Source organism: Nycticebus coucang, chromosome 10, assembly GCF_027406575.1.
Source record: "Nycticebus coucang isolate mNycCou1 chromosome 10, mNycCou1.pri, whole genome shotgun sequence".
Classification (NCBI taxonomy): domain Eukaryota; kingdom Metazoa; phylum Chordata; class Mammalia; order Primates; family Lorisidae; genus Nycticebus; species Nycticebus coucang.
This window is the reverse complement of record NC_069789.1, coordinates 6,905,669-6,927,073: the sequence shown is the minus strand read 5'-3', so window position 1 is coordinate 6,927,073 and position 21,405 is coordinate 6,905,669. Positions and strand designations below refer to the sequence as shown.

At 45.1% G+C, this 21,405-nt stretch overlaps 1 protein-coding gene across 2 annotated transcripts in view; it reads right to left on the bottom strand.

The window, feature by feature from the left end:
* Positions 1–21,405, bottom strand: part of HOPX (HOP homeobox) — a 34,880-nt gene that overhangs the window by 1,059 nt on the left and 12,416 nt on the right. The window contains exons 2-3 of one of the 2 annotated variants that reach the window (XM_053606211.1): positions 14,389–14,503; positions 14,132–14,288 (exon numbers count right to left, since the gene is read on the bottom strand). In XM_053606211.1, the coding sequence (XP_053462186.1) occupies positions 14,132–14,275 (144 nt within the window). In that variant the 5' untranslated portion in view covers positions 14,276–14,288; positions 14,389–14,503. The remainder of the gene's footprint in view (positions 1–14,131; positions 14,289–14,388; positions 14,504–21,405) is intronic. The other variant, XM_053606212.1, reaches the window with a different exon arrangement.

Sequence of the window (21,405 nt, the reverse complement as noted above, 5' to 3'; positions counted from 1 at the left end):
CGGAGACGGATCTTGTGCTTGCTCAGGCTGGTCTCAAATGCCAGAGCTCGAAGGATCCTTCTGCCTTGGCCTCCCAGAGTGCTAGGATGACAGGCATGAGCCACTGCACCTGGCCTTCCTTTTCTTTCTAAAAGGTCCTGCCTCTGTGGCACAAGTAGAAAGGAGGGAAGAAAGGAATGTGTCCAGGGAGATGGTCTTGTGATGCTAACCTTTCCTGCCTCAGGACCTTTGCACATTCTATTTCCAATATTTAGAATATCCATCTATCTGCATTCTTTATCTGATGATCTCCCTCTCAGATTAAACAGAACCTTCTCAATGAAGCCTTCCCTGACCACTCTATCTAAAGTGGGTGCCCCACTTTATCTCCTGACTCTTGAATTTAGTGTTTTGTTAGCTTGACAGAACTTTTAACATCTGTCACAATTTACTTGTGTATTTACATGTTTTGAATCTATGTTCCCTGATAGATTGTAAGATCCATGAAAGTACAGACTGTATTCATCTTATGACTATTGTATCCTTAGCATCAGGATTTAAGAGCTGGAGCTCAATCAATGCTTGTTGAATGAATAAAAGAAATTAAAGCATCTTCTTAATTTCCCAGATAGCTGACTCTGGCTGTCACATTTCATCAGTGCAGGCTTGTCTTGCCCTGGGCCTTGCTCATTGCACTTGGTCAGACTTTGCTGAATTAAAAGAATGGATAACTGAGAACTGGACGAACACAGAGCACTTCTTGGGGACGCAGCCAGCCCAATCTCTCCTGCTTCAGGGCCACGGAGCAGTGAGAGAATACAAGGTAGACCTGCCAGTTGACTCGGAATCTCTCAGCTCTATGTGACCCGAATATTCACACCTTATAAGTGTGCTTTAAAGGTCTTTCTCCCCTTGTGGTTCTTGCCCTTTCTTCTGACCCTAGGCTTATGCTGAATTCCCTATCAGCTTTCTAGATCTCTGCAGAGATGAGATCTCCCCTTGTATGATCCTAGAGTCGGTCCTATTCATTCTGAGCATCTGGGCAGCCACGGGCCATGCTAAGTGGGAAGCACTCCAGACATTTCCCACTGTACCATGTCCATCAGCACATCCCAGGTCTGCTGGGATGTGACCATGTATTTGGGGAAGGCCCCAGATGAGATGCTTGTGGACGTGGTACTGTGGGAGTGTTTTCTTTCTTTTTTTTTTTTTTGTAGAGACAGAGTCTCACTGTACCACCCTCGGGTAGAGTGCCGTGGCGTCACATGGCTCACAGCAACCTCTAACTCTTGGACTTACGTGATTCTCTTGCCTCAGCCTCCAGAGCAGCTGGGACTACAGGCGCCTGCCACAAGGCCCGGCTATTTTTTTTTTGTTGTTGTTGTTGCAGTTTGGCTGGGGCTGGGTTTGAACCCGCCACCCTCGGCATATGGGGCCAGTGCCCTACTCACTGAGCCACAGGCGCCACCCCCTAAAGTGTTTTCTATGTTATAACATAGTGTGATGCACGCTCCGTAAGGCAGTGGCTGCCTTTATTATGCTACTGAGGGCTGGATCCAAGATGGCAGCCGAGTAACAGCCTCCCTGCAACAGGGCACAGTGAGACTGGGGAGAGAAGACTCCAGGCATCTCTGGCTGGTGGGATCTGCCTCTAATCATCCCTTTGAGGTTACAGAGATTCAGCAAGGGACTTCTGGACCCCAAGAGGAGGACAAAAACAAAGGAAAACTGGAAAGTGGTTGCATGTGTCCGATTGCTGGCAGCCATAAGTACAAGCAGCAATGAGACTGCAAACCAGAAAGGCCTTACCTATGAACTGTTTCAGCATTTTTGGACTTGGCACTCAGTTGAACTGCCTTTGGGGAGAGCTTGAGCAGGAGTGCAGAGAACTTTGGGCATTGTCTAGGGCCCCAGACTGAGCCGATGAGCCGGATGGAGCTAATAGTGTTTGGCTATGAGCCGCAGGGAGCCACTGTGAGAGAACTGCCCCGGCAAGCTCCACCTTCAGGGTCGCAGAGGAAAGATGGGCCAGAGCTAGTAACCTAGTAACTGAGCTGCCTTATAGCCTTAACCCTCAGGGGCAGAGTGAGACCGGTTTTGGCACACTGGAGCCTTGGGCTGTTGCCCTGGGTAGAGTGCCATGGCATCACAGCTCATAGCAACCTCAAACTCCTGGGCTTGGCTCCGCCTGGACCTCCATAAGAGCTGTGCCATGACCCCAACCCACAACCTGCGCCCGCTGGGCCTCTGCACACCCTGACCAGGAACTGTGGGAGACGTGCAACCCTGCCATCCTCCCTCCTGTACCCTCCTTGCCTCCACACCGGCCCGTTTGTCTGGCCAGGGACTCTGGTAGCCGTGTGCCCTTGGGAGCCCTCCCTGCCTCTGTGTAGAGCCCTTCTCCTGGCCAGAGACTGCTGGAGCCTTGGGCTCTCTGTGCCAAAGTCACTGGGCACCAGGCACTCCCAGAACCATGCTCACCACCTCCCGCCCTGTTGCTGGATCTGGGTGTGTCACACTCCGGAGCTGCTTCCACAACCAGAACTCCCTGGCTGGGGCAGCCCAAGAGGAACTACACAGGGTCACTCCCGACACAGATCCAGCAACAATAGAGTGATCCCACTGGGGTCTAATCTTAGAGAAACACCTCCCCAACTCTGAGGATAGCCAGAGGCAATGGTGAAAAACAATCATGAGGCGAAATCAACAGAAAAACTCTGGCAATATGAATAGTCAGAGTAGACCAACTCCCCCAAGGATCAATGGGGCAGACACAGCACAAGATCCCATGCACAAACAAATAGCTGAGATTTCAGAAATCGAATTCAGAATCTGGATAGCAAATAAGATTGAATTAGAATTCCAAGCAGTAACCCAAAAGATATCTCAAGATTTCAACGAATTCAAAGACCAAATGACCAAAGATTTTGACACGTTGAGACAAGAAGTTGCAGCCTTCAAAGATCTGAGAAACACAGTAGAATCCCTCAGTAACAGAATGGAGCAAACAGAAGAAAGGATTTCTGACATTGAAGACAAAGCTTTGAACGCTCCCAAACTCTCAAAGAGGAAGAGAAATGGAGGGCAAAAACAGATCACTCTCTCAGAGAGCTCTGGGATAATTCGGAGAAAATCAATATTCATCTTATAGGGATCCCCGAAAGCGATGAAGTGGCTTCACAAGGCACAGAGTCTCTTCTCCATGAGATTATGAAGAAGAACTTTCCAGACATGCCAAGAGATTCTGAAATTCAGATAGCAGACAGTTTCAGAACTCCAGCACAACTCAACCCAAATACAACAACCCCCAGACACATCATAATCAATTTCACTAAAGTTAATATGAAGGAGAAAATGCTGAAAGCAGCCAGACAAAAGAAAACCATCACCTACAAGGGCAAAAATATTAGAATAACTGCAGATCTCTCTGCTGAAACCAACCTTTCAAGCTAGAAGAGGATGGTCACTGACTTTTAATCTCCTAGAACAAAATAACTTTCAACCCAGGATCCTGTACCCAGCTAAACTGAGTTTCATTTATGACGGAGAAATTAAATACTTTAATGACATTCACATGTTAAAGAAATTTGCCATAACTAAACCAGCTCTGCAGGATATTCTCAGACCTATCTTCCATAAAGACTAGCGTAATCCTCCACCACAAAAGTAAACCCACCCAGAAAATTTGACCATATTCCAACTTCCACAGTTGCAAAAGGATTAAAAATGTCCACCGGACTCTCGAAAGGCTTATCAATATTCTCAATTAATGTGAATGGTTTAAGTTGTCCTCTAAAGAGGCACAGGTTGGCTGACTGGCTACAAAAACTCAAGCCAGATATCTGCTGCATACAAGAATCACATCTTACATTAAAAGACAAATACAGACTCAAGGTGAAGGTATGGTCATCTATACTGCAGGCAAATGGAAAGCAGAAAAAAGCAGGCATTGTAATCCTGTTTGCAGATGCAATAGGCTTTAAACCAACCGAAATAAGGAAGGATAAGGATGGACACTTCATATTTGTTAAAGGTAATACTCAATATGATGATATTTCAATTATTAATATTTATGCACCCAACCTTAATGCACCCCAATTTATAAGAGAAACTCTAACAGACATGAGCAACTTGATTTCCTCCAGTTCCATAGTAGTTGGAGATTTTAACACCCCTTTATCAGTGCTGGATAGATCCTCGAAAAAGAAGCTAAGCAAAGAAATTTTAGATTTAAACTTAACCATTCAACATCTGGACTTAACAGACATCTACAGAACATTTCATCCCAAAAAAACCAAATGCACATTCTTCTCATCAGCCCATGGAACATATTCCAAAAATCAACCACATCCTAGGCCACAAATCTAACCTCAGCAAATTAAAAAGAAAAGAAATTATTCCTTGCATCTTCTCAGACCATCATGGAATAAAAGTTGAACTCAATAACAACAGGAACCTGCATACCCATACAAAAACATGGAAGCTAAACAACCATATGCTGAAGGATAGATGGGTTATAGACTCAATTAAGAAGGAAATCACCAAATTTTTGGAACAAAACAACAATCAAGACACGAGTTACCAGAACCACTGGGATACTGCAAAGGCAGTCCTAAGAGGGAAATTTATAGCACTGCAAGCCTTCCTCAAGAAAACGGAAAGAGAGAAAATTAACAACTTGATGGGACATCTCAAGCAACTGGAGAAGGAAGGACACGCCGACCCCAAACCCAGCAGAAGAAAAGAAATAACCAAAATCAGAGCAAAATTAAATGAAATTGAAAACAAAAGAATTATACAACAGATCAATAAATCCAAAAGTTGGTTTTTTGAAAAGATCAATAAAATAGATAAACCTTTGGCCAACCTAACTAGAAAAAAGAGTAAAATCTCTAATTCAATCAATCAGAAATGGTAATGATGAAATAACAACAGACCCTCAAAAATTAAAAAAATCTTTAATGAATACTACAAGAAACTCTACTCTCAGAAATATGAAAATCTGAAAGAAATCAACCAATACCTGGAAGTACGCCACCTACCAAGACTTAGCCAGAATGAAGTGGAAATGTTGAACAGGCCCATATCAAGTTCTGAAATAGCATCAACTATACAAAATCTCCCTAAAAAGAAAAGCCCAGGACCAGATGGCTTTACGTTAGAATTCTACCAAACCTTTAAAGAAGAACTAGTACCTATATTACTAAACCTCTTCCAAAATATAGAAAAAGAAGAAATATTACCCAGCACATTCTACAAAGCAAACATCACCTTGATGCCTAAACCAGGGAAAGACCCAACAAGAAAAGAAAATTATAGACCGATATCACTAATGAATATTGATGCTAAAATATTCAATAAGATCCTAACAAACAGAATCCAACAACACATGAAAAAAATTATACACCACGACCAAGTGGGATTTATCCCAGGGTCTCAAGGCTGGTTCAATATACGTACATCTATAAATGTAATTCAGCACATAAACAAACTAAAAAATAAGGACCATATGATTATTTCAATTGATGCAGAAAAAGCTTTTGATAATATCCAGCATCCCTTCATGATCAGAACACTTTAAGAAAATTGGTATAGAAGGGACGTTTCTTAAACTAATAGAGGCCATCAGCAAACCCACAGCCAATATCGTATTGAATGGAGTTCAGCTGAAATCATTTCCACTTAGATCAGGAACCAGGCAAGGTTGCCCATTGTCTCCATTGCTCTTTAACATTGTAATGGAAGTTTTAGCCATTGCAATTAGGGAAGAAAAGGCGTTCAAGGGTATCCACATAGGGTCAGAAGAGATCAAACTTTCACTCTTCGCAGATGATACGATTGTATATCTGGAAAACACTAGGGATTCTACTACAAAACTTTTAGAAGTGATCAAGGAATACAGCAATGTCTCAGGCTACAAAATCAACACCCATAAATCTGTAGCCTTTATATATACCAACAATAACCGAGCCGAACAAACAGTCAAGGACTCTATTCCTTTCACAGTAGTGCCAAAGAAGATGAAATATTTGGGAGTATACCTAACAAAGGATGTGAAAGATCTCTACAAAGAGAACTATGAAACTTTAAGAAAAGAAATAGCTGAAGATGTTAACAAATGGAAAAACATACCATGCTCATGGCTGGGAAGAATCAACATTGTTAAGATGTCTATACTACCCAAAGCAATATATAATTTTAATGCAATTCCTATTAAAGCTCCATTGTCATATTTGAAAGATCTTGAAAAAATAATACTTCATTTTATATGGAATCAGAAAAAGCCTTGAATAGCCGAAACATTATTCAGCAATAAAAACACAGCAGGAGGAATCACACTACCAGACCCGAGACTGTACTATAAATCAATAGTGATCAAAACAGCATGGTACTGGCACAAAAACAGAGAAGTAGATGTCTGGAACAGAATAGAGAACCAAGAGATGGATCCAGCTACTTACCGTTATTTGATCTTTGACAAGCCAATTAAAAACATTCAGTGGGGGGTGGCGCCTGTGGCTCAACGGGTAGGGCGCCGGTCCCATATGCCGGAGGTGGCGGGTTCAAGCCCAGCCCCAGCCAAAAAAAAAAAAAAAAAAAAAACATTCAGTGGGGAAAAGATTCCCTATTTAACAAATGGTGCTGGGTGAACTGGCTGGCAACTTGTAGAAGATTGAAACTAGACCCGCACCTTTCACCATTAACTAAGATAGACTCTCACTGGATAAAAGATTTAAACTTAAGACATAAAACTATAAAAATACTTGAAGAAAGTGCAGGGAAAACTCTTGAAGGAATCGGCCTGGGTAAATATTTTATTAGGAGGACTTTCCAGGCAATTGAAGCAGTATCAAAAATACAAACTAAACAGCTTCTACACAGCCAAGAACATAGTAAGTAAAGCAAAAAGACAGCCCTCAGAATGGGAGAAAATATTTGTAGGTTATACCTCCAATAAAAGTCTGATAACCAGAATACACAGAGAACTCAAACATATTAGCAAGAAAAGAACACATGATCCCATCTCAGGGTGGGCGAGGGAGTTGAAGAGAAACTTCTCTAAAGAAGACCGATGCAAGATCTACAAACGCATGAAAAAAAGCTCATCATCCTTAATCATCAGAGAAATGCAAATCAAAACTACTCTGAGATATCACCTAACCCCAGTAAGAGAAGCCCACATAATAAAATCCCAAAACCAGAGATGTTGGCATGGATGTGGAGGAAAGGGCACACTTCTACACTGCTGGTGGGAATGCCTACTAATACATTCCTTCTGGAAGGATGTTTGGAGAATACTTAGAGACCTAAAAATAGACCTGCCATTCGATCCTATAATTCCTTTACTAGGTTTATACCCAGAAGACCAAAAGCCACACTATAACAAAGACATCTGTACCAGAATGTTTATTGCAGCCCAATTCATAATTGCTAAGTCATGGAAGAAGCCCAAGTGCCCACTGACCACAAGCACGAATGGACTAGCAAATTGTGGTACATGTATACCATGGAATATTATGCAGCCTTAAAGAAAGATGGAGACTTTACCTCTTTCATGTTTACATGGATGGAGCTGGAACATATTCTTCTTAGCAAAGTATCTCAGGAATGGAAGAAAAAGTATCCAATGTACTCAGCCCTACTATGAAGCTAAATTATAGCTTTCACATGAAGGCTATAACCCAACTATAGCACAAGACTATGAGGAAAGGGCCAAGGAAAGGGGAAGGGAGGGGAGAGGTTAGGGGGGTGGGAGGGTAATGGGTGGGGCCACATCTATGGTGCATCTTAGAATGGGTACAGGCGAAACTTACTAAAGGCAGAATACAAATGTCTACATACAATAACTAAGAAAATGCCATGAAGGCTACGTTGAACCGTTTGATGAGAATATTTCAGATTGTATATGAAACCAGCACATTGTACCCCTTGATTGCACTAATGTACACAGCTATGATTTAACAATAAAAAAAATAAATAAATATTATGCTACTGAGCTGTGGAGGGACTCCTCAAAGAGATTGGGATTCCCCATGCTGGAAAATAGTGCTGGGGCCTGGACCAGGTTGATGAGGAGGAAGCTGTGTCTTAAAAGAGAGACTAGTGAGGAAACAGAAGCCGTGAGCATCACCCCACTCAGTGGAGCATGTGTAGACAGCTCACGGGCAGTCAGCACCCCAAGCTCTGTTATCCCCCGTGCTTCCCAGCCTGTCACAAGTCATGGGGTACACCAAGAATGATGATAGTTGTGTGTCACACTGGTACACACAGGCCTGCTGCTTGGGTAGGTGACCACAGGGGGCTCTGCCAACAGGAAGCTCTGTTGTAACTAGTGGGGTGCGAGAACCCCAGGAAGTTCCTAAAATAGAGCGCTAGTCAGCTCATCTAAATAAAGAAGTAAGCTTAGAGGGTCTCTACTGTCCCTTTTAGGTTTTCATTCACCTACTCCGGGGTAAGGTGACAAAGCCACAGAGAGGAAGCAGAAAGAACACAGCCGTGAGACAGCAGACCTGGGAGGTGCTGATGGAGATCGTAAGGTGGGAAACGTCTGGAGTGCTCCCCACCTAGCATGGCCGGTGGCTGCCCAGATGCTCAGAATGAATAGGACCAGCTCTAGGACCGTGCAAGGGGCGATCTCATCTCTCCAGAGATCTAGGAAGCTTGTAGGGAATTCCACATAAGCCCAGGGTCAGAAGAAGGGACAAGAACCACAGGGAGAGAAGGACCTTTAAAGAGCAAGCCCTGAACTGGGTAGTGTGGTGGCTCACGCCTGCAATCCTAGCACTCTGGGAGACGGAGGCAAGTGGATTGCTTGAGCTCGGAGTTTGAGACCGGTCTGAGCAAGAGTGAGACCCTGTCTCTACTAATAATAGACAGACTAGGCAGGCACTGTGGTCGGCGCCAGTAGTCCTGGCTACTGGGGAGGCTGAGGCAAGAGGATCGCCTGAGCCCAAGAGGTTGCTGTGACAATGCCACGGCACTCTACCCAGGGTAACAGAGTGGGACTCTGTCTCAAACAAAAAAAAGAAAGAAGGACGGCACCTATGGCTCAAAGGAGTAGGGCGCCAGCCCTATATGCCGGAGGTGGTAGGTTCAAACCCAGCCCCAGCCAAAAACTGAAAAAAAAAAAAAAAACAAGAAGAAGGGGGTGGTGCCTGTGGTTCGAGGAGTAGGGCGCCAGTCCCATATGCTGGAGGTGGCAGGTTCAAACCTAGCCCCAGCCAAAAACCAAAAAAAAAAAAAAAAAAAAACAAGAAGAAGAAGTGAGGCAGCATGCCTCCAACTCACTCTACCTGTATAGCACAGTTCACTGAAGGGCCTTATACAGTTCTCGAGACCAGCTGTTTTATGCTCCTTTATACTGTGGGGTAGCAGCAGAAAAAAGTAATCTAAAGCCAGGGCCCCAGAAGAGGGTGAGGGCAGCCTTCTCTTTGGGATCCTGGGGATCACTAACTTAAGGAGAAGAGAGAGCTCATGTAATGCTGGTGGCTTCAACCAAAATTCTACTGTGAACGGTGGGCACATTTTCTCCTGTAACTCTGTGTGTGTGTGTGTGTGTGTGTGTGTGTGTGTGTGTGTGTGTGTGTGTGTGTGTGTGTGTGTGTTTTAACTCTGGATTACGATACGAGAGCAGCAAGGCTCCAGCTCCGTTAATGAGGTAGCTCTGTGGAGGATTGCAAGGCTACATGATCTGATTAAATAGGATTTCGTTACTAAAGCTGAATTAATGGAGCGTTTTAAAGACTGACTAATTAAAATCTGGAAGAGGAAAATCTCACTTTCTTCAGCATGCCTATAAGACAAAATGATTGCTCTGGCCTCATTCAAAAGAGCCACCTATGTCTTTACACTAAGTAACGCAGGAGAATATTGATGAACCGTTACCGAAAATAACTTCAGCGGGGACCACACTTGTGGCTTTGTGAGTTGGCATCCACAGGCTTAACACACCAGGCCCCAGCTTGGGGGCACTTGGGGAATGGGAGGAAGTTGGAGAAAAGCTCAACTGTTTTCTAAAGATACATATTTTAGGTCATACATACGTATATAAAAATAGATACATTTAGCAATCCAGTTGCTGTCCAACAAAAACCATTAAATACCTGGCTTGCTTTCTTTCCCTTTACAGCTGACCTTCATCTCATCTCACTCACGTCCATGCTAATCTTCCACCTGGCTTTCTCCTTCTCTTTGTTTCTGTCATCCCTTGCTCGCTTACAAATGAGTGCCCTCATTACCCAGGTCCATTGATGGAGATTTATTTACTCTGCATGAACAGATGACAATTATACACTGTGACAAGGGGGAGGTTGGGGCAAAAGAACATTGTCCTCATCCTTTTCTCTAGTAACTAACATTTCATTCTTTTCAGAGAGGGACCTTTAGAGGTCTTTATTCCGCTGATAAAACACCCAACAACTAAAACCCCTGGGTTCTGGGAATAAGCCCAGGACATCAAGAGGAGACAAAAATACTGGAAATCTCTCTAAGAACCAATGCCAGCTGCACTGTTTGAGTTGTGAGTGTGCATGTATGTGTGTAATAATAGAAAACATCAGATCATCCCAACCTCCCAGAGGGGCTGGCAGAAGAGCTTTCCCAGCCCTTTCTAACACTGACTGCAAAAGAAAGAAAGGCACAAAGGTTGGGATTCTGGAAGATTCCATCTAATTTACATGTAGGAGATATTTAGATTACCATCATGAGAAAAACGCACATTCTAGGATCTGGTAAATGCAACATAACAAGTCATTTCAATTAGATCACCCTTCCCTTCACTCTGAATTCTTAGGGCTGTCCTCCTGCCCACCCCTGCAGCGAATGTTGCAGTTACGAAGAGCTCAGCAAAGCTCCTCCTCAGAGCGTGTTTCAACTTCCCCGTTCCTATAGCCCCTGCCAAAGTATCAGCAGTGTGAATCAGTTCTAGTAACTATCTCATGAGAACATCTCATGCTTATTTTTCTTTTACTGAAGTATTAACTTGTTCTGGGAAAAATTAAGAATCTGATTCTATTTCTAGAGGTGGGTGATGTTAGGGTACGATGAGGATTTGGGTATATAATTTTTGTTGTTGTTGTTTTCTCATGGAAAGGGACAGCCCTAGTAAAGAACAGACATAGGGGAAGTGCTAATACCTGGACACTGCTTATAGATGGGCCCAGAAGGCCTTGGCCTCCATGGAGTTATTTAAATGGTCCCTACAAGATCTGACATAAATACTAACAGTTTGATTAATGCCTACAAGTTCATCATTGGGCGTGATAGCTCCAGAAGACATTTTTCTTAGAAGATACTTCAAAATGTGTGTGTGTGTGTGTGTGTGTGTGTATATATAAACGTCTTTTGAGAAGGTTAGAGAAGAACCATTCTCGCGGGTGGTACCTGTGGCTCAAAGGAGTAGGGCGCCGGCCCCATATGCTGGAGGTAGCAGGTTCAAACCCAGCCCCAGCCAAAAACCACAAAAAAAAAAAAGAAAAAGAACAATTCTCTCTCATCAGTGAGCACAGAGGTGGGGTGATGGGAAGTGGAAAGGAAGAAAAGTTGAAAGATATGACCCAGTCCAGTAAGGGTGGGCAGGCAGCCTCTGCCACCTAGGATGCAACTTTCCCTGAACCTGCTAAATTTTGCCTCTGTCTGAATTCTGGGGTTCCAGAAGCTTCCCTGGAGGTCTAGGCAGGAAGGCAGAGGGGCAAGCCAAGCTGCAGTAGCTCTGAGGGAGAAGAAGGTGTTAGCCCCACGGCAGGAAGAGGAGGCCAGGGCCCTGCTCTAGGGCTGACTCACCCCATGCCTACCTATTTGGGGTCTGGGTCTACCACTTGAGGATGGCAGAAGAGGGGAAACAAGAGAAGTGCCCCCAAAGAGCAGATGATTAGGGTTGGCCAACCCTAATCACAGAAAAAAGAGGTACCCCATCTGTCTTTCTGCCCATAAGCAGATTTCATTTCAATTCTTGAATACCCAAGCGAATCTTGAGAGTTTGAACACAGCCCTGAATGACTGTCAGTGAATGCTCGGATTTTTTTCCAGAAAGCAGTAGCACAAAGTGAGTCTTCAGTCCTTCCCTCCCACCTCATCTAGCTGTTTCCATCTCTCCTCTGTGGAGACGGCATAGCATGGTGGTTAAGAGTGTAGGCTTTGGAGCTGGACCACTGGGGCTCAAATCCTAGCCCTGCTGTTGTCTAGTTGCTGTTTGGGGCAAGGTATTTAACCTTCCTGGGCCTCAGTTCTCTCATCTGTACAACTGGCTTATGTATAGTACCTACCTTCACAGAGTTGTTGTGACAAATAAGTGATTTAATACTTGGAGAGTTCTTGGAACAATACCTGGCAAGTATTACGCTTACAAAGGTCAACAAAATTATTCTGCTATAAAGGTGGGATGATTGATGGTAACTTGCTCTGGTTGAATCAGAGGCTGAGAAGGGATTCGACCCCTCCTTAGTGCTGCTGTAACCATGATATTTCACAGCCTTGTTTTTAAAAGACATATTGTCTCTGTGATCACTCCTCTTTTCTAAATATAGCGTGGGATTTTAAATGATAAAAACTCCAGCAGGCTGCCCCCTCCGGTTCTAAGAAACATGAGCTATTAGACTTGGGTTACAGTAAATCACCTCCCTTTAAGTTTTGGTTCTGGTTAGCCGGTTGCTAAGAACAGATATGCCTGCCTTTTTACTTGACCTATGAATGAGAGGATTATCCAGGGACAAGTTCTCCAAAGTGTCACTGGCTTAATTAATAAAAATAATTTTGATTTAAGGTCTAGGTTCTTGGTCCTGGGATCCCCTGGAGCACCATTATGAGCTTTTAAAAGCCAGCAAGAGGACAAAGTTCCCATGCTGTGGTCTATAAAATGGGAAGAATAAGAATGTTTCTGCAGGCTCGGCGCCTGTAGTTTAGCGGGTAGGGAGCCAGCCACCTACACCAGAGGTGGAGGGTTCGAACCCTGCCTGGGCCTGCCAAACAACAATGACAACTACAACAAGAAAATAGCCAGACATTGTAGTGGGCGCCTGTAGTCTCAGCTACTCGGGAGGCTGAGGCAAGAGAATCTCTTAAGCCGTAGACTTTGAGGTTGCTGTGAGCTGTGATGCCACAGCTTTCTATGGAGGGCCACATAATGAGTGCCCTATCTGTCTTTCTGCCCATAACGGGATTTCATTTCAATTCTTGAATACCAAGCGAATCTTGAGACTCTGTCTCAAAAAGAAAAAAAAAGAATGTCTCTGCAATAGTGTTGAAATTAGAAGTGTGGAGTATTTTGGGTTTCCCTGAAGAGATGCTAGATCAGTTCCCAGTTGTTTATCACACATAATAAATTCTTTCTCCCAAAAAAGGGGAAAATTAAAGTCAGAGTTTAAACAGGGTTAAAGAAAAGGCTCCACACTGCACCTACGATTATTAACTATGGGGCGGCGCCTGTGGCTCAAGGAATAGGGGCCGGCCTCATATACTGGAGTTGGCGGGTTCAAACCTGCCCCCAGCCAAAAACTGCAAAACAACAACAACAACAAAAAACTATGGGCAGAGTTGTATTCTCTACCCTAGCAATTTGGAGCATAATACAAGAGATTAAAAAAATAAGATAAATAAATTAATGCACTTGTGGGGGACGGGGGGAGCATCTGCTGCTGTTCCCTTCAGCTGTTATGTGAGATATCTATCTTCTTGGAAAACTTCGGGAAAAAGGTCTTAGAACTGGGAAATTTCAAAAAAAACTGGACCAGATCTGCCGGGCTTCGTGTAGCTAAGGAGCAGCCGAGCGGGGCGCCGCTGGCCATCTGACAACTCCCTCCCTCCCGGCCTCAGTCTCCTCGGCCACCAAACCCGAGGGCTGTGGCTGCTGGTCGCTAAGGTCCCCTCCGGCTCTGACACCCCTGACGGGAACAGATCAGGGCAAAGATGACACTAAGCCTGGGCAGGCGAGAGCCGGCGAGTGACGCCGTCCCCAGCCCGGGCTGGGGGGCAGGGGAAAGCGAGGAGAAGGCAGGGGACAGCCGGGGGGGCCCGAGGACTGGGGGGTCCAGGGGGCTGGGGGGCCGGGGAGTCCAGGGGGCCGGGGGGCCGGGGGGCCGGGCGGCCGCGCAGGGGCTGCTCTCCGGGCCGCGCGCAGGGGCCCAAGCCCCCAGGATGTACCCGGCCCGGGGCTCACCTGCGTCTCCTCCTCCGACAGGCCGGCCTCGGCGGCGATCAGGCACAGCGTGGTGGGGTCCGGGTGCTTGTCCACCTTGCTGAAGTTGTACTCCAGGATCTCCAGCTGGTCCTGCGTGGGGCCGCTCGCGGGCTCGGCCGACATGGTCCCGGCGCGGCTGCCGGGGGAGAAGCGGGGCGGTGAGCGCGGGGCGGCGGGGCGCGGAGGGCCCAGGGCGGCCTCGGTCCCCCGCGGTCCCCGCTCCCCGCTGCGCCTACCGAGCGGCTGCGCCCTCCAGCCTCCCGGGTTCCCCGAGACTCTGAACGGCAACTTCAGCTGCGGGTCCGGGATGGTGTCCGGAAAGATGACTGTGCAAGCTCCCCGCCCTCGGATCTAAGGAACGGGCAGAGGAAGAGCAGCTGACTGACGCTTCCTCCTCCGAGGGGAGCTCCTCTGGGGACCGAATTTCGTGGGTTCCCCTCCAACCCCTCCGTGTCCGCGTAGGTGACTCTACAGTGGGTTGGCTCTTTGGGGTCCTCGCCAAGGAGGCTGCACACCCCCCACTTACGCCAAAGAAATTGCTCATGAGACAGAAGTGGCTTCTCAAATGGGGGTGTCATTCTTTTTTTTTTTTTTTAAGACAGAGCCTCACTTTGTTACCAAGGCTACAGTGCCATGGTGTCAGCCTAAGTCATAGTAACCTCAAACTAGAGAGCTCAAACGATCCTCCTGCCTCAGCCTCCGGAGTAGCTGGGACTACAGGTGCCTGCCACAACGGCTATTTTTTCTATTTTTAATAGAGACAGGTTCTGGGCGGCACCTGTGGCTCAAAGGAGTAGGGCGCCGGCCCCATATGCCAGAGGTGGCGGGTTCAAACCCAGTCTTGGCCAAAAACTGCAAAAAAAAAAAATAGATACAGGTTCTCACTCTTGCTGAGGCTGGTCTCCAACTCCTGCCCTCAAGGGATCCTCTACCCTTGGCCTCCCAGGGGACTGGGGTTATAGCTGTAAGCCACTCTGCTGGCCTGGAGAGATGTCACTTTTAAGGTCTTTCCATTTTACAGAGATAGAGAAATTACTTACGGCTAGAAACTGAGCCCCAGGAGAAATTTTTATGCAGAGGGTTCCTGTGGGCCCCTCTACACTCCCTAACCTCCTCCTTCAACCCTCACCCCCCCTTTTTCTCCAGAAAGCCTTGAGTCCCCTATCCCAGAGTATCCCCCATATTTGAGGAAAAGCCCACTTCAAGATGGGGCCAAAACCCAATTGAGGGGGATCCATGTCAACTGTCTTTTTTTTTTTTTTTTTGCAGTTTCTGGCCAGGGCTGGGTTTGAACCCTCCACTTCTGGCATATGGGGCCTGCGCCCTACTCCTTTGAGCCACAGGCACTGCCCCCATGTCAACTGTCTTTTTTTTTTTTTTTTTAATTAAATCACAGCTGTGTACATTAATGTGATCATGGGGCACCATACCCTGGTTTCATAGACCATTTGACACATTTTCATCACACTGGCTAACACAGCCTTCCTAGCATTTTTGTCTTTTTTTTTATTTTTTAATTTCAGCTTGCTTGTTCATTCTTCTTCATTTGAAGTACTCTTTTCTTTTGTTGTTGTTCATTTTCTTCTTCTTCTGGCGATGCTCTTTCCTGTTGCCTCCCCAGTAGCTGGGATTACAGACGCCCACCACAATGTCTGGCTGTCTTCGATGTTAGTAGAGACGGGGTCTTATTCTGGCTCACTGCTGCTCATACTGGTCTCGAACCTCTGAGCTCGGGCAATCCACCTGCCTCGGCCTCCCACAGCACTGGGACTACAGGCGTGAGCCACCACGCCTGGCCAGCTGTCTTCTAAAGTCTCAGGCTTCCCCTGTGGCTAGACTGAATTTTTTTTTTTTTTTTGTAGAGACAGAGTCTCACTGTACTGCCCTTGGTAGAGTGCCGTGGCGTCACACAGCTCACAGCAACCTCTAACTCTTGGGCTTATGCGATTCTCTTGCCTCAGCCTCCCGAGCAGCTGGGACTACAGGCGCCCACCACAACGCCCGGCTAGCTAGACTGAATTTAAAGTCAGGAAAATGGCTCCACTCTTTGAAGACTTGAAGACTCCTGCATCTGGTACTTTAGAGTCAAACATGGCCCTAGCAAATCTGGGGCAACATGCTTCCTGCTGGTTTTCTCTACAGCCACACAGCTTCTGAACTGGAGCAAAGACAATGGGTAGACGTTTCCCCACAATTTAAGTTGCATCGAGATACACAGAAAATTAACATCTTCAAGATCTTTGTGGATTTGGTGCAGACCTGTCAGGACTTGACTGTTGCTGACAGTAAAAGACAAGCTCAAGTGTGGGAGTCACGTTGGTTTGTTGTTTTAACAAACAGTTGCAAAACCATCCAGCACCATCCTGAGTAGGTTTTGTTGTGGTTTGTGTCTGGGGCTGAGCCACACTCCATGATCTGTCTGCATAATGTATGGGTCACTGCTACAACCTTTTCTACTGTGACCTGCATCTTCTTCCTAAATAAGTGTCTTTAGCTGTCCTGTAGGGCCCCTTGAAGGGACTTTCAAGGAAGATGAGAAGTTCTATTGTGAGAGAGTCTTGGGCTCAAATCACTTGCCAAGTCACCGGGAAATCCCTTGTTTCTTGGGGAGTCTATTCTCCCCCAACTAAAAACCTGTAGCAGTGATTCCCATTATAGCGCTGGAGCAGGAGGGAGTAGCCAGGTCAGAAACTCCTCGCCTGCTTGCCCACATCCCCCTTCCTCTGACACAGCATTTCAGAACTGGAAGGAAGAACCTGGAAATTACCCCTGCAGTCCGCTCCTATAACGGCCCAGGAGAAGAAGGCAGAGGAAGACTCGCAGTGCCAATCAACCTTGCCCACGTAGTGCTCAGTACCCTGAAATGGAAAGCCTCAGCTTTGGTTTCAGTCCTGCTAAACCCTTCTCCACAGACCAGTCTGTTTTTAATTCAGTAGGAAAAAACAGGAGAACAACAGTCTAAATGCAGGCAAAGGCTTATTGCCACTTTGAATGAGGATGGACTGTCCTTCTGGGACACCAGTTCCAGCCAAAGCCACCCACTGAAACCACCCACTGCTCCTCACTCTGCCTGAGAGAGCACAGGAGCGGGGAGATTGCTGCCTTCGATTTTATTTCTTGCCCGAGAAAGGTTCCGTCTAACTCTGGCTCGTCCTTGCTGCTTCTTTGTAGAATCCTCAGGTGTTCAGAAATACTAGATTTCTAAACTGGACCGACATTCAAGGGCTGTGAGCTTCTCTTTTGGTTATTTACTTCCTGTTATGTAACTCCAGGACAGCTACTGTTCTTACATTTACTCCAGTGTATTTTATTTTATTAGATTTCTCTGGCTTCCTGTTATAGGGCTTTGTAGGAGGGTTTTGTGGAGCAGTTTCTGTTCATTTTAAAGGATTCCTTAGTTTAGTTGGCTGAGGGCCATTGGACTTGGTTGGCTATTAAAGAGTCTTGTGGGAGGACCATTAAAAGCACCTACTTCTGCAAGGTACACCAAACAAACTTGATTTCTAGAAATGAGGGTGAAAGATATACTATAGTCACTTGTATCTGTTTGGCTGGGTGCAGGGGCTCATGCCTGTAATCCTAGCACTCTGGGAGGCTAAGGTGGGAGGATCGCTTGAACTCAGGAGCTTGAGACCAACCTGAGCAGGAGTGAGACCCTGTCTCTATTAAAAGTAGAAAAACTAGTAAAAATAGAAAATTTAACTGGTCGTTGTGGTGGGTGCTCATAGTCCCAGGTACTTAGGAGGCTGAGGCAGGAGGATCACTTGAGCCCAGGAGTTTGAGTTGCTGTGAGATGGGCAGAGGCCATGGCACTTTGGCCCAGGAGACAGTCAGACTATGTCTCTTTAAAAAAAAAAATGTGTCTGTTATTTCTCCACAAAACTCTCAGCCCTTTGGTTGATAAATGGTTGCTGCTGCTTTGTTCTCTCTCTCTCTCCCACTCTGTCTCTCTCTCTGGAACTGTATAAATCAAACTGCCTTGGTAATCTCGGCCTTACAAAGGTTCTCAACTGTTTTCTTATTGGAAAGTTTCTCTGAAGGTAGTCTAAACAATTTCAGATAAAAAGAACTAAAAATATGTTAAAGCTTCTTAAACTTTAATCTTAGCACAAGTGTTGCAATTGTGGTTATTCATATCTTATAAAACATTCAAGGAATCATTTGTCCTGCGGTTGTAGTTTTCTTTCATGGTGCCGGAAGATATTGCATAAGCATTTTCAAGAAGTTAAATGCAAACTGTTGGCTTTTTTCTAAATTAATTCCGGTGCCTGGGTTGACTGTGTCGATCTGATAAGATTTACTTTTGCACCTCAATCCTGTACTCATTGATTTCTAAAGAATCTGTGGGCATAGGGTGGCGCCTGTGGCTCAGTGAGTAGGGCGCCGGCCCCATATGCTGAGAGTGGCGGGTTCAAACCCAGCCCCGGCCAAACTGCAACAAAAAAATAGCCGGGCGTTGTGGCGGGCGCCTGTAGTCCCAGCTGCTTGGGAGGCTGAGGCAAGAGAATCGCGTAAGCCCAAGAGTTAGAGGTTGCTGTGAGCCGTGTGACGCCACGGCACTCTACCGAGGGCGGTACAGTGAGACTCTGTCTCTACAAAAAAAAAAAAAAAATCTGTGGGCATATACCAGTTCACAGAAGTGCTATAAACCAGGAACATTTGGTTACTGTTTGGTAACCAAAAATTGCTTTGGGCTCATATATGCCAGCTCCTCCTTCCCCTCCCAGCCACTCCGACCTCTTTGTAGTGCCACTAATACCACATATCAAACCAAGTGAGAAAGGTTATTAGTGAACCTGGCTTATTGTACCCTCAATGAATCCCCAACAATAAAAAATAAAAAATAAAAAAAAAGGTTATTAGTGGTAGATGCTCCCCATAAACCCAGAGTCTCGCAATGAGTTGGCTGAAAGGGAAACAAGCGGGTGGATTATAGTTTAGAGTCTTCCTCCCGTATCTTCAGCCTGCGTTTCTTTTATGTTCACTATGAACTTCTGGAAGCAATGGGCTTTTGAAACATTTTGTATTTTCCTAAGTGAGAAAAGTATGCGTGGCCATTTCCCAAGAGAAGTGTTGGGTCTTTGTAAGAGGCTGAGGTCTTCCCCTTCATGGCTTACTGAACTACTCTGGAGCTGGTAGGAGGGAGGATCACCCAAGCTGTCAGTGCCTCTCAGAAACTGACAAAGTGGGAGCGGAATATTGATCTACCTCTCCAGGCTTTCCTTCCGGAGGTGCTAGGGCTGGTGAGGAAGGGATAAAGTGAGAAAGAGAGGGAGGAAGAGAGGGAGAGGGAGATAGGGAACAGAGATGGGGAGGAGAGAGAATAAATGAATTGTGCTTTTAAATATAAAACTTGTCGTTAGTGTCCTTAAGCTAAGATTGTGGTTCTCAAGAAGCTTGGATGGGCCTCAGAATCACCTGCGGCAATGTCTAAACCCACCAGAAACCTCCTGAATCAGAAATGCATTTTAGGAACCCAACCTGGGAGTAACACAGGAAGTATTCAGCTCTTAAAAGATTTGCAATTTAATCATTAAAATCAACTATAAATGTTAAGACACTTTTTATGCCTTACGCCTGTTCTGATACTGTATATCATCTTAACATTTGAGTAGATGGTAAGTCGAAGTCATTTTAAAGAAATAAGCTTTTCAAAGCATGTATTGGAGTGAACAATTTAAACATCAAGCTAATACTCTTTTTCATATATGGTTAAAGAAAAGGGGAAATGCTTTTAAAATAGTAAATTAGTAAAAATAAAGCAGATTCTATGCTTTCAAAAATTCAGAAATGAAATCCTTTAAAAAGTCTTTCAGAGGTTGGGCGTGGTGGCTCATGCCTATAATCCTAGTACTCTGGGGAGCCGAGGTGGGTGGATTGCTTGAACTCACGGGTTCGAGACCAGCCTGAGCAAAAAGCAAAACCCTCATCTCTACTAAAAATAGAAAAACTGAGGCAAGAGGATCACTTGAGCCCACAAGTTGGAAGTTGCTGTCAGCTATGACGCCATGGCATTCTACCCAGGGCAACAGCTTGAGACTGTATCTCAAAAAAAAAAAAAAAAACTTTCAGAAAAATGTACTTTTGTGTTGAGATCAGAGTTTAGGAAAGCAGACCATTAAAAGGAAAACTTCTTCCATGTCATCACACACATCTCAAGTAATTAACTTAGAAGCCAAAAATTACAGTGAAAAAGATTGGGCAACCTTGACTTTGTCCTCTAATACCTCAAATTTCTCAGTGAGGGAAATGCGTAAAGTTTGAGCTAATCCTTTACGCAGGCAACATTTAATAGAACTTAAAACTGAACATTAGGGTGGCACCCGTGGCTCAAAGGAGTAGGGCGCCAACCCCAGATGCTGGAGGTGGCAGGTTCAAACCCAGCCCCGACCTAAAACTGAACATTAGACTCTGAATACACCTTGTACACATCTGTCCTTGCTGTCTTCAGGGAAACAAGATTCCAACCCTAATCAGGCAATCCTTTTTAAAGTGCTATACTGATTCCAACTTGACAACGCTGGAGGAAAATCCAATAAAATGTTAAAAGTGGTTATATCTAGTGTGTGACAATGAATGACCTAAAAAGTTTGCTTCTTTATATTTTTCAGCCTTTTCAAAATTTCTGCAATAACTATTTATTACTTTGAAATTAATTTTTTTTCTTATAAGAACATATCCTTGATCACACCAGCAGTCCTCCTCACCTGAAGTTTTATTCAATTACTGGTATCCAGTAACACTTTTGGGAAAAGTATGGGCTTTGTTTCCCAAGTCTACTTAGAAGATTAGGGAAAACGTTTTTCATTTTCCACGCAAACATCATTAAGGTATCAAAGGATCTACATAATGCACGTGTAAGTTATGAAGCATACGTTAAGCAAACACTGGTGAACCCACCCGGTTTAAGAATTAAAGCTTTACTAAGACTGTGGAATGGGCCTGTATTTCTTTCCTTATGCTGTCCTCTTGCTGAGCTGTCCCCAGAAGAAACTGCTATTCTGAATTTTGTATTCGTCAATCCTCGCTTTTCAAATTAGTTCCATCACATATGTCTGGGTCCCTAAAGGAATGTATTTTTTAAAGTTTTGCTCTTGAGTTGGATAAAAGGGGTATCATACTGTGTAATTCTCCAATGAGTTGTTTTATTCATTGACACTGTTTCTGAGTTTCATCCGTGTTCTGCGTTCAGAGAAGTTCATTCACTTGCAACGCTGTTTCTGTGCTCTCAGCACACTACCATTTATGGAGAC